Source organism: Sipha flava, unplaced genomic scaffold (assembly GCF_003268045.1).
Source record: "Sipha flava isolate LNK unplaced genomic scaffold, YSA_version1 119_pilon_pilon, whole genome shotgun sequence".
Taxonomy (NCBI): domain Eukaryota; kingdom Metazoa; phylum Arthropoda; class Insecta; order Hemiptera; family Aphididae; genus Sipha; species Sipha flava.
The window spans coordinates 45,997-59,467 of NW_020271745.1; the positions used below are offsets into that span (position 1 = coordinate 45,997).

Sequence of the window (13,471 nt, forward strand, 5' to 3'; positions counted from 1 at the left end):
GAAATGTGACGGAAAAAGCTTCAGAATAATATTTTCATTGCTATTAGAATCATTATTAAACATTATAAAGTACTGAATATAAAAATATTAATATACATACATTAAACAAAAAACTGACAAATACTTAACTATGGTGTCGAAATCGTAAGGCGACATTTATTTTGCATACCATGTATGAGGATAACTAATAATTGAAGTTGCGTAGTTGCCCAATCTTCTAGTATGTAATATTTATATATACTTATCGCTTTTAGATTTAGATGTCATTTTTATATAACTTTAATTTTACTTTCCCTAAAATTTTTATTTTGTTAAGTGTTAAAAATTTACAAGTATGAAATCCTACTCAAACGTCTATCATCATGATTTGACGCTCTAATTAAAAAATATGTAAAATCATGAATGAATAATAAAAAACTTGTACCGTTTTGTTGAGACACTGACTAAATAATTTAACTCTATTTTTTGGTGCCTCCGTAAAATTGATATTTGGGGTGCTTGTCTTCCCTCCTAAAATTCTATACTCGTACATACTATTAATATATAAAAATGAAACTGATTTCTAATAAGTTGTATTTCTATACTTGTTTTAAAAATGTTAACGAAGAAAAAAACTAGTGCAATTCCTATTCTGGTTATAAGTTTTCAAGTTAGTGTTAAAGGAAAAAAACTTGGTTTATAAGATAAAGATAAATAATCAATGAACATTTGCATGTTATAATCGAGTGACCTAATCAGATGGTTTTTGGAGAAATTACAATTTATACTATAGATGACGTGATGACGATAGTTATTATATTTTGATATTTTCCCAATATTTAGTTTTTTACTTAATTTTTACCAAAACAACTATGATATTTAGTTGTACATAATTTTTAGGAATTTCCGGAAAATGTACCTGCTTTTAAAAGAATTAATATACATTCCTAATAAATACAATTTCAATTCAATATACACTTCTGAGATTACATTTGTTTAAGTTATAAAATAAAGGTTAAAAAGACTATAATAAAGTTGTTCATATATTCATAATTAAGTTAATAATAATATTGATTTAAAGTTGTTATTGTAATTTTTTTTAATTTAATTAGTTTTCTCGATACAAAAATATTTATATATAATTATGAAAATATTTTTTTAAGAGGAAAGATGATATTAGAGTTTCTTTCTGAGCACTTTTCCAAATGTTAACAACATATGTGTACTTTGAGTTTTAGTATGATTGAGGGTTAATAGTATTATTTGAATGGAATCTAATGAATATTATATAATGTTCCTTTGTAGAATTAATTGGAGTGAGAAAAACTAGTTATATTTTACCTTGACATTTTAAATGTACATAGTCCATTAAACATACATAATTTTCAAATACTCCAATAGACACTAATTCGAGATTTTTCAAAAATACTTATATTTGTACAATTGTTAAAATAATATTTAAACTTCACTTTCAGAGAATATATGGTACTAATAAATGTGAATAATACTTACGTATAAATGTGAAGGTAAAATAATTACAGTTTATTTCTTATTATTGCTGGCTGGTGAATCTGTCCCTGACTCACATATTATGGACTTGAATTGAATATTTGAATATAATAATTAGATTATTTATAAATATAGACTGAAAATGTAACTAAAATATTTTAATATTTTTTTAATTTTAAGTTTATATTGTTATATAAACTTTCAAACGGGCTTATTCTATAGTAAAATAAATGTTTAAAATCTTCGGGTTTTACGTCTTAAACAAATCTTATTTATTTCTTTGTAATTAATTATAAGTACTTGGATTATTATATTTCTCTATTTCTCGAGTATTTTTATTCCAAATGATTTTAATTTTCTTCTGGTACAATTTTTTTTTATTTTTTTTTTATTATTATTATTTTTTTTTTTATGACAATTATTTTAATATAATATAAGTTTATGTGATTTCAAAAATATTTTCAAAGAATTAAGATTTCAAATTGTATTAATTAGTTATTTTAAATATGAACACATGATACAGTGCATTTTATATCGTGTATACATAAACAGTAAATTATTTATGGTGTATTACTACTTGAAATTAACATCGAAATATTTTGAAACTGCACTGCATATTTTAAACGTAATTTAGTTTGTTTATAGGGTTTGTGATCAATAGGAAACAACTCTGAATTATATGATAGGATTCTATTTTTATATTCTCATTTTTGAATGCTTTAAATATTATTATCGTAAGAATTTTAAATCATTAAATTACATTAAAAATACATCTATTAATAGTAAAACTTATTTAAAAAAATAGAAAATGTTTTATAAAAATATTCAATAAATTAATTAGACTTTATTTTTATTTTTTGTACATTAAGTACAAAAAATTTACATTTTTTTAATTGATTATATTTTTATACTGTGAATTCCATATTGGTATTTTAATTACAACTTAATGTTATGCCGTAGGTAGAAAAGAGATAGTCACCAAATGTATTAATTTATGGTTATTGAATTATGTTAGACATTTTGCTCTAGTTGTATTTGAATCATTGTATTATATTGTAACAAACAATTTATTTATTTTTTTTTTTTTTTTTTTTATTTCTCGTTTTCAAATGTTTATTGAGGATCCGCATTATTTATTTTAAATGCCGAAAGTGAAATTAGTAAACATTTCAAACAATAATAGTATTCCAAGTCTCTACTTTAACTTATGTAATTGCATTTCTTATAGTTTAATAGTTTTAATAGGTATATAATTTTAATTACATTTTGTTGTTGTGGTAATAAGTCTTAAAATATGACACTCATAACTATGCTTTGTATATTAACTGGGCATGAATACATATCGTATACATTAACACTACTCAAATGTTAGTTATCTCAATTTTGGCCTACTATAATTAAATTTTCTTGAGTATAAGTACATGTTTATGGTTTAATAAAAAGTTTTAGTTCAAATAATCTGATTTTAATATAACTGTACCTGTGAACTAACTTCCATTTTAATTAAAAATGAATGGTACATTTAACAACTCAAATAATTCGTTACGCACAAATAATTATGTTTGGTAGTTACGATTATTAATAAATCTCTACTAAATTCTTGTTTTATTTTATATTCATATAATTTACTATTTTAAAATAATGATGATAATATTTTTATAAACTTTAAAGTTTGGCATAAATTAATGTAAATTGGTTAATTTTTCAAATAGAATTTTTTAGAGATGATTATATTGATAAAATATACTTCGGCCAAAAAAGTATGTTTTTGAGTGAAATCCAGTTCTTATCAACATTAATTTTGTCTGATAAAATACGGTCGGCTACAATATTTTTCGGCTATATTCTCTTATATTTTTTGGATCAACTATTTTCTTAATAAAATTAATTATTAATGTGTTTGATATGCAAATAAAAATTTTGCAATCAATTATGTATTGTTCCAATGTTGAATTTAAATCATTAACTATAGTATACTATATTACTATATTACTAAAACGTTCTGGGAACTAAAGTTCCCTGAACGTTTTAGTAACTGACCATAATTGAAATATTTTAAAGTCAAAATATAACAAACAATATTGGTAAAATTGTGTATAAACGCTAGAAATTCTAAATTAATTAATAGTGTTTTTTTTTATATATAACTGATAAACATGTTGTTATTATATTTTGAAACTTATTTACAATTTTGATTTATTTTTAACAAAAAAGTCACGTAAATACAAAAAAAAGATTAAAATATGTCGTTATTATACAGGATGTATCACGGATTTAATAGTTGCAATATTGCTTATATTTACAGAAATAATGACATTTTGTACAAAAAAAGACACTTCATAATGATTTTTAATATTGACTTACAGTAAAAAATTTAATAGACTTAATGAATTTATAATCAATTATATATATAACTATACAATTTTGACATTAAAATAAAATAGCACCAACTCTAATTATTATTTCTTTGAAATAATAAAATTTAAATATTTTTTATGTAGATATGTCACCTAAAACATAAGAAGAGGGACTAAGTTGAAATGAGAGCTCAATTTTTTTTTTTTTTTTTGGCGACAACATTTTATTTTTCCTAGTACAGTATTTTTGCTTGAACCGGCCCTTTATTTTTTAAGTTACAAACTATTAACTTGTATTCATTATGTAATTTAAAATATTAAAATTACAAAATTCATGTTGTAGTTAGAGTGTAGGCGCATCTATATAAACATTGGTATATTATACATTTATTTGATATGCATGTAGCAATAATGAGTAATACAGACCTTGAGTATAAACTTATAATTTATAATGTAATTTTAATATTAAAGGACGTTAAAATGTAGTGCTATTAGCTAAAGAATTAGTATATTAAATTCTAATTTTAAAGACACATTTATTTTACTGATAGCTTATTAGTTTATATTTATCATAAATTTATAAATATGTTTTTATTATAAAATTATAAATAATAACATTAATAAACCAAGTTCTTCTAAAATTAGTTATATCAATAAATATTATAGAATACAATAAATATATAATAATTTTACATTGTCACAAACATATTTATACTCTGTAGTTGATTAAAAATATAATTATCGGTGGATTTTCGTTTAAATTATGAATTTAATACTTAAATATGTAAGCAGGAATTTAAAAATGAAAAAATAAATAAAAATGACAAATATGATTTTTTTTTACTGAAATAAATACTACCAGATAATATAAATGATTTGTTTTAAAAATATGCAATGCACAATATTCGTTGACTTTCGTTTACCTGACATTCGTAATATGTAATAATTCAATCGCGATCTTAGAATTTATTTACATTAAACGTTGCTTGAATTATTTACATGTATTCCATGTATAAGAAAAAAAAAATTAACAAATATTTACAAGCGGCCTTAAAGAATGGACATAAATTGTGTACATGGATCGTCTGTTGGAGTGCAACGAATGATGCAAATGCGGTGTGTACGTTTAATTTATATCAAGTATTATTTGTCAATGGGTGGATATGAAACGATTGCCTATTCTATTAAAATGTGTATACATAAACGCTCGTTCGCCGCACGTGCACGCACGCAGCGCTAACCCGATATTTCCGTCGTTGTATTTTACCTGGACCAAACGAAGACTACTACGCGTTACGTCGAGTTTAACGAGTGATATTTATAATAATAATATCGAAAACTCGTTGTTGACATTTGACGGCGGATTCGTACCTGGAGATCGCGTTTCGTGTGCGAAATACGAATTGTCCGTGCGAAACAGATGTTTATCGCGGGACGCCGGACGGGGGGACGCGTCGTTAATGGGTGTAAGCCGGACCGGGGGCGGTAGTGGCCGTCACGACAAGGTTTGTAACGGGTGCGTAGCAGCGTGTTACGCGGCGTTGGGGTTGTCAACGACTTCTATTCGGCCGCGTCATGCGCGCGGTGCACGGGGCGGGTGGACGGCCCGATCAGAGAAATATCTGGTCGAGCAACTCCTTGGTTAGCACCCTGTGAGGCCGGTCCGGCCGCGGCGTCGTCCGGTACAGCCTCTCGTTGATGCGGTACAGCTCTTTGCTCAGGTCGCACCGCACGTTGAACCACCAGTCGCACACGAACACGGCCTGGCTGAACTGCGTGCCGTTCGGGCACAGGAACGACGCCTGCCGCCCATCGATGTCGCAATAGTGCCACGCCTGGCACCGGGTGTCCACATCTGCGAAGAACCCCGGGTACGGTTGGTCGTCGCAGTAGAAGTCCGTGTACGGCACCACGGCCAACACTGGGTAGTCCGTGCCTGGTTTGCCTGCGCAGGAAAGGATAAAAAGACAAATCCGTTCGTTTAAATCCGGTCCGTTAATACAGTAATGATTATTATTACTGATAATGTTACATTAATATTGTTAGAATTATAGAGTTTGGACGAGTACTCGTCTTAATGAAAACATTTCGACTCGACAAAAAAATTGTTTATACTCATAAATAAGAGTACTCGAGTTTATTTTACTATTCTATTAAAAAATACAGTTTACTCCCGATTATCCGTGGAATAGGGTGGCAGGACATCCACGGATAAACGAATTCCGCGGATAATCCGCAAAATTAATTAAATTTTATAATAAAAACTAAATTGGAAATTGAAACTGAAAATTATTATTACATATGTATTATTAAAATATATATATATATATGTACAATGAATGTATGTACATGTATAATGAAAAATTAATAAAAATTATAAATTATTTATGTGCAAAAAAATCAGTCACAAGTTATTGTTTCTTCGTTTGAAAACTCTTCTTTTTAACTTGTGATTGAAGTTTTTTTAATAACATTTTGTCACACAAAATTGTATCGTCTTGTTCTTCTAGATATTTAATGATCCCGTCTATATGTTTTAGAGCTGCTTCATGGCTCACTTGCTTTACTTCATTTACTTCATCGTTTTCTTCTTCTTCACCTTCACTTTCCGAAACTGTACCTAATGCTCCACTGACTATTTGTTCATCACTAAGACGCTCAAATCCTGGATCATTGGCATCACAATTTATCCACTCATTAATGTTTTCTTCGTCAACATTCTCTCCTCCAGTAAGAGATTTAGAAAAATTAGCCAATATACAATATGTATATATTTTTTTGTATACATATAGGTATGTAGACGATTCCGTGGAAGACAGCTTATAATCGAGAGTAAACTGTATATGTTAAAATTATAAATAACTGGGAGCCAATTATTTTGGATAGAAAATACCAGAGAGATTGATGCCTTAAATAAATTAATAACAATATATTGTTATTGCTTAATGTTTTATTTTTTTGGTAACGACATTTATCATAGATTTTTTCTCGAGTACTTGAATTTTGAACTCGACTCGACTTAAAAAAAACAAAATAATAAAAAAAATATTCGTCTAACTCTATAATATAATCATTTTAGTAAACGGGGGTTCGTGGCTCGTAACCTTTACATGTGGGTTCTGAGAGGTCTTAGACATTTCTAAGTAGTACAAAACGTTTCAGATGACCGCAAAAAAATGTAAACAATACATAAAATTGTAATAAAAATAATTGCTATGTTTATAATTTATTTTTCACTTCTAACATGATTTGTTTTTCATGTTTTAAAACTTAGTGTATATCATTGCGCCTATCCTGACCTTTTTTAGATTCTTACGTTACGAGCTCTGATAATATATATTGCTAGAATGAAAAGGAACTTTTAACAGTCACTTATAAGAACTGTAATACAGGGATAAAACTTAAATATGACTATATTATTTGTATACAAATATCTTAAGGTGAAGATTAAAGTTCAGTTATCGTTACTAGATTGTATTAACATATTTTCATATCACTCTTTTATACCTATTAGTCGGACAGACAAATGCGTGCGCAGGGGGTAAGCAGGGTATGCAACTACATACCCTAAACATAGAGCCTTCTTTCTATGATTACAAAAAATAAATAAAAATTATGACATATTTGGTCTTATGTATTTTATGGGATTTTGTATTACATTATGATTTTTATTATGATATATTTTTATACTTAGTCCCAGACAGTTAAATTTATTTTTGAAACACAAATCATATGCTATAATAACGATTTAATGTGTTAATTAAATTAAAAAGTACAATAATTTAAGCGAGATTAAATAGCTATCAACTACAGAACAAGAAATGGCTATAAATTAGAATCCCGAAAACATTGGTGATTTAATAACTTAACAATACGCAGAATTGTTTTATGATTAATTTTGATTTTTTATCAAACTTATTTTATTTTTCATTTAAATATATAATTACATTTTTATTTATTTACCCTATTTAAACGTAATACTCAAACCATTTTAAGTGTTATGTATTTAACTTTTTTTTTTCATAATTTATTTTAAATTTTAATTATGAAGACACTTATAACGATTAAAAAATAGCTATTCAGTCACTTTTTTCAGGAAAAAAAAATATAATTTTAAATAAAATAGTTATTAAGACTAGAATTTTGAAGGCTTAAATTATTTTTCAGTTTTAGGGGAGGGGGGTAGGCAGTGGCAGTCTTTTGCATATCCTGAAAAAGAGGTCTGCGTACGCCTATGCGGATAGATTTATACCTTTTCCTTTTGAGTTTTTATTACTTCAGTTTATTTTTAAATAAAGTCTTATGACTTTTAAAATATATTTTCGGTAGTTTATATTAAATTTAATAATAAAACACAAGAGAGCTAAGGAAAATTATGTCTTTAGAAATATTTTTGTAGTCCAAAATTGCAATATCTCCCTACAATAAAAAAAAAAATAAAAATAACTGACTATGGCACAGATAATACATATTTCTGTAACGTTTTATCTGGGCGAGAAATAGTAATGGTGTACAATCAATAATGATTGATTTTTTTTTTTTAATTTGTCTGCTAGGAATTTCACTGTTTACTGAACGACTCGATTCATTTTGTGTTTATTTTTATTGTGTTCTATGACTTGGTGGAGTGTTAAGTATGAAAATCTTTTTAGAATTATAATACCTATGTATAACATCTCGTCTATTAGTTATTGATTATTAAGCACAATATATCGTGTCATGAAATTTATACATGAGCAGCCTATGCATTAAATTTAATTGTATTGAACATCAAATCAAACGCACTTTACAGCTTATACGTAATTTATAATTAAACACATTGCAGACGGTAATTAAGTATTTCAAACAGTTTTAATCTAAGTTAATATTTTTTTTTTTTTTTTGATTCTTCTGTTTCTATGTGACGAATGTCGTTTTTAACTCTGCATTCAATTTTATTATTATTGTATCTTTGTATTCTAGTACTAGTTAAATACTGAAAGAGCTTTAAATATTAAAAAATGTATGTATTATTACATTTTTTTTTTTAAACATAAATAAAGAGAATTATTATAAATTATAACACGTTTATACTATAACATGGGACATGTAAATGCACCTTAAACTACTTCATTTTAATAAATCTCTGTTGACTGTGATTATGAAGAGGAAGGATTCATTAAAATTTAGTTTTTTCAGAATTTAGTGTTATACGATTTTGTACTTTTTCTAATTAATGGTATTCTAAGGTCTTTAAAAATATACATTAAGACTTTTTCAACGAATTACTACTACGAATACACATATTTCGTGTATCGTCGTGAACGATATCTATATGTTTCCAACCGAACATGGACCTTGAAATATTTGTACTAAAATCTTCAACTGTCCTTCCACATTGGTTTTGTTAACCGTGCAAAAAATATAAAATTGGATTATTATTCTTACACATCTGTTTAGTTGTGTCCTTTCTAAAACGAGCATTCTATCAAGTGCAATAATAATATTACGATACCTCCCATCTATTGTTCTTATTAATACCGTGTAATATATTTTTCATCGCGTTTGATTGCTCGGATCATAAATCATACCTTTAAGTTCTTTAAACTAAACACCCTTTAGTTAAGTTTGCTTTAGCTATTTAAATGGTACTCTTATCTTGTAAATAAATAAATAGATATATTGTTTATTTGGCGTATATAGATGTATACATATTATGTTAATAGCCCGATTAAAATATCTACTTGCGTTTAAAATGTTATCTAATCTAATCTAAAATGTATAACGTTTTGATTTTAATATTCAATACATATTATTTATTACGTGAATTTGTTTAAAATTGGCATCGTGTTCATTTGTCTTCGATTGGTGGGTTGTGTAATTTTGAAATTATTATCAAAAACCTACTTTTATAACGTTGGATGATCAGTTATCTTTACATTTTATGGCTTGGAAAATGTCAACATATTTTTTCAAGAGTATGACAACTCATATTTTTCTGTCTAACGTGCAACATAATAAAAGTACGCTGTAAAGAACAAACATTTTGACTTTTGTGTTAGATTTTAAATGTTAACCCATATTATGAAATTTAAAGAAAATATTATTTTTAAAAGCATGACATATTGCGCTCAATTCTAGATTACGGCTCTGTTATCTGGTCTCCATATAATATAGGTTTAAAAACTATGCTGGATAAAGTTCATAATAAATTCTTACGATTTATAGTTTATAAGTGTAATATATATATATATAGAACTACCAATTCATCTTACTCTCCTTTACTTATTATTCTTAATCTCGAATCCCTAGAATTTAACTAGATTTGTATTTCATTTATAAATTACTGAATGACCAAATTAATTGTCCCGATGTTCAACATCGACTAACATTCCAAGCTTCTCTAACAAACACAAGATCGAATAATCTTTTTCATTTAAAAATCAACCTACAAATTATATTACTAAAACTCCAATATCTAAAGTTATGCTAATTGTAAATACCTATACAATTAATCCTTTCTGTTCTACCACTAATTATTTTAAAATGCATGTCTCTATTAATATAGTTTTTGCATATTAATTGATGTAATATTATACCTATATTATATTATATTATATTATACCTATATTATATCACTAGATTTTTATTTTACCTGAATATGTAATTAGGTCCAAACCCATTTAATTTTCAAATAAACAAATAAATAAATATCTTTTTTATACATTATCGGCTAACAGAGAAGTAATAGAGATTAGGAATAATAAAAATTTACTTTTATTGTTGATATGGAAAAGATGTATGCTACTCTAGTAGATTTTTATATTAAATATATATATTGATTATGTATAGATCTTAATGTGTATTTCGATTTTGTGTCCACAATTTCTGAACTAGTGATCAAAGATCTTCAATTAGCTTTCTCTCGAATGATATCCCAATGAATAATGTGTTGGTAAAACACTATTAGGTAACATTCCCGCGCGTGTCATATTAAATTATTTGGCAGCGATGGCATGTATGTCCTACGCGTAAGAATTACTAACGGCTCGTCTGTCGTGTAACGATTAATCAGCTGTACTTGGATGACACATTGTTGCTAACCTAGATTTGAAAAAAATCAACTCTGTAAATAACGTGACAATACCTGGAATTGACCGTCCAAGCTCTAAGTATTCTCTGACCGATGGACTCAAAAATCCCGGTGGTACTTTAGTCGTTTCTTCGGTATTGTCTTCAAGTCTGTCCCTTTGGTCCAAACCGTCCATATCATCTCCTGCGTCTTGGGTTTCCAATGCTCTGGCGCTCTTGGTCTTCTTACCGTCTTCCGATCCGCCTGTAGAACACAACAATTTTTATGTATTGCATTTGTAGGTATAAACTGTGTAATAATTTAAATACATCGCAGTGCATATTTTGTCAATCAAAACCAACCTATAGAGAAATTTACTCAGGTCAAATGTTGAATAATAGACCCATTTGAAAGTGGCTCCGTAACGTTTTATTCTTATGTTTCATAATAACTCTTAGGCACGCGTTGGCGTGCGCCCGAACAGACGTGACCTCACGGGTCATAATTATAACCCGAATGATATACCTACTTCACGCGCGCGCCTGCGTGTATGAATTATGTGCCCACATATTAATGAGACTATTGTCTTTTAATAAAATCTACAGACGTTTATGTATTCGTTTGTGGATATCGGTGTGTATGTTCGTCGTATTTTGTTTGTTGATCCTGTGGACCGCCCAAAGGAAGGTTAATAATAATTCAAGTTTAGTGTGTATTAGTGATGTGTAAAATTTAAGGAAACGATTTTATAATCAATCACGCCTAATTTACCTGTATTCAATTGCGTGTGATTATTCATTTGAATTTTAACTTCTGTGGGCAAACTTAGTTTCGACCTTAACATTATATTCAAGTTCAGACTCCTGTTTTTCATCACTTTCCACTGATTATGTGTCCGGTGGGCGTTTTATTTTATTTTTATTTTTATTATTATTATTATTATTTTATCACAATCGTTATTAATAACGAAGTCGTGCTTGCCCCGAAGCTGTATACCGAGTGTTCCAGATACGTGACTTGGAGGCGTGGCATAAACCTTTCAAAAAAAGTACCTACTCTTATAAGACCTTGTACCTACATTTTTTTTGAATTCTGTTTATTTTGCAAAAAGGTCTATTTTCATCCTTTTGGTTCATACGTTCGATAGGGTGCTTAATCTCTTGAAGAACAGGTTTCATTATCTTCCACCCCACTACTACGCTGGCAATATTCCAAATCATAACTTATGCTGGAAACCTGTTTCTTTGTACGCCGTTCATTCAGAAACAAACAACACTTTTAATGGATACTTTAAAGTTATATTAAGTACATAGTCTTTATTATATTACACTCTCTCATTATAATTTTCCCTTTCTAAATACTCACTCCGCGTACTCCTTAAACTTTTATTGATATATTTAACGAAGATCAAACCACGTATTATATTTTTATTATTTCAATACGATTATACACTTTTAAAACCAATTAATAATATTACTTCCAAAATGTAAAGCTTATTTAACTATATATATATAGATACGTTTATTATAAAATATAACACCTAAAGTCAATTTATTTTAGTTTAAATGCAATACAAAAAAAAAAAAACATTTTAAAAATATATACTTAAAATAAATATTCATAAAATATATCTATAAAAACTCATTATGGATTTTACATTAATTCTCTTATCTCAAAGTGCATTGAATAATGAAGTATATTTTATTAATCATTCCATTTATACGTAGTCTTAAGTATAATTAAATCCTATATTTTAATATTAGTATACATCAACGAATTCTAAATTGTTTAATTATATTTTACTAAAATAACATCACTTACCAATGATCGGTATGAAGATGGTGTAGGAGAATACAAAGCATATTAAAACTGAGTTAAAATAGTTAGAAAAGTACATGATTTGATTATAAAAGTAAAATTAAGTTACACAATATCGTATCAAGTGAACCTGTAACGATTAAATTGCATTAAAGAAAGAATCGTACGCATGTCTTTCGAGAACATACAAGGAAGCCGGTTGACGGCTCACTCGTGCTAGGCCCATGACCGGTCACAAGACTGCTTTAGTGTGGCCTCGGTTACTCGAAAGAACATTCAGAAAAGATCCGGAAGGGGAAGTACAGTGGAAGGGTATTATTGATACCCTATAAACATAATATATACTCGTAATTATTAATATCGTTCATTTATCTGTAGTTTAAACGTAGTATAATTTTTTTATTCGCATGTATTTTTATTTAAATATACATAAATGTATGCATAGAGAGTTAATGTTCAATATACGATTAACGAAAACGTATACATTATAGTATATAATAGGAAGTCTAGAGTAGAGTTTATTAAAATTGGTTTGATATTTATGGATAACATCAATGAAAATTGTCTAAATCTGAAATATTTATGTAATTTGCATGATTATTATTGAGTATTGGATAACATTTTAATTGAATATATGTGTTAAGTAAAAATAACAAATTAATTTTTTTTTCAATTGGCGTCTTGTTTATTTACTTGTTGAATTGAGTACTATGTATTAAAAAAAATATGATTTTTGATTATTTTTCTTTTTTAAAAT

At 27.4% G+C, this 13,471-nt stretch overlaps 1 protein-coding gene across 1 annotated transcript; it reads right to left on the reverse strand.

The window, feature by feature from the left end:
• Nucleotides 1-4,665: 4,665 nt before the first annotated feature.
• LOC112693916 lies at nt 4,666-12,964 on the reverse strand. Its single transcript, XM_025569179.1, has 3 exons — nt 12,718-12,964; nt 10,972-11,160; nt 4,666-5,790 (listed from the first exon to the last, which is right to left on the reverse strand). Exons 1-3 carry the CDS (start codon nt 12,791-12,793, stop codon nt 5,456-5,458), a joined length of 600 nt encoding a protein of 199 aa, XP_025424964.1. The 5' UTR covers nt 12,794-12,964; the 3' UTR covers nt 4,666-5,455.
• Between the last annotated feature and the right edge of the window lie 507 nt (nt 12,965-13,471).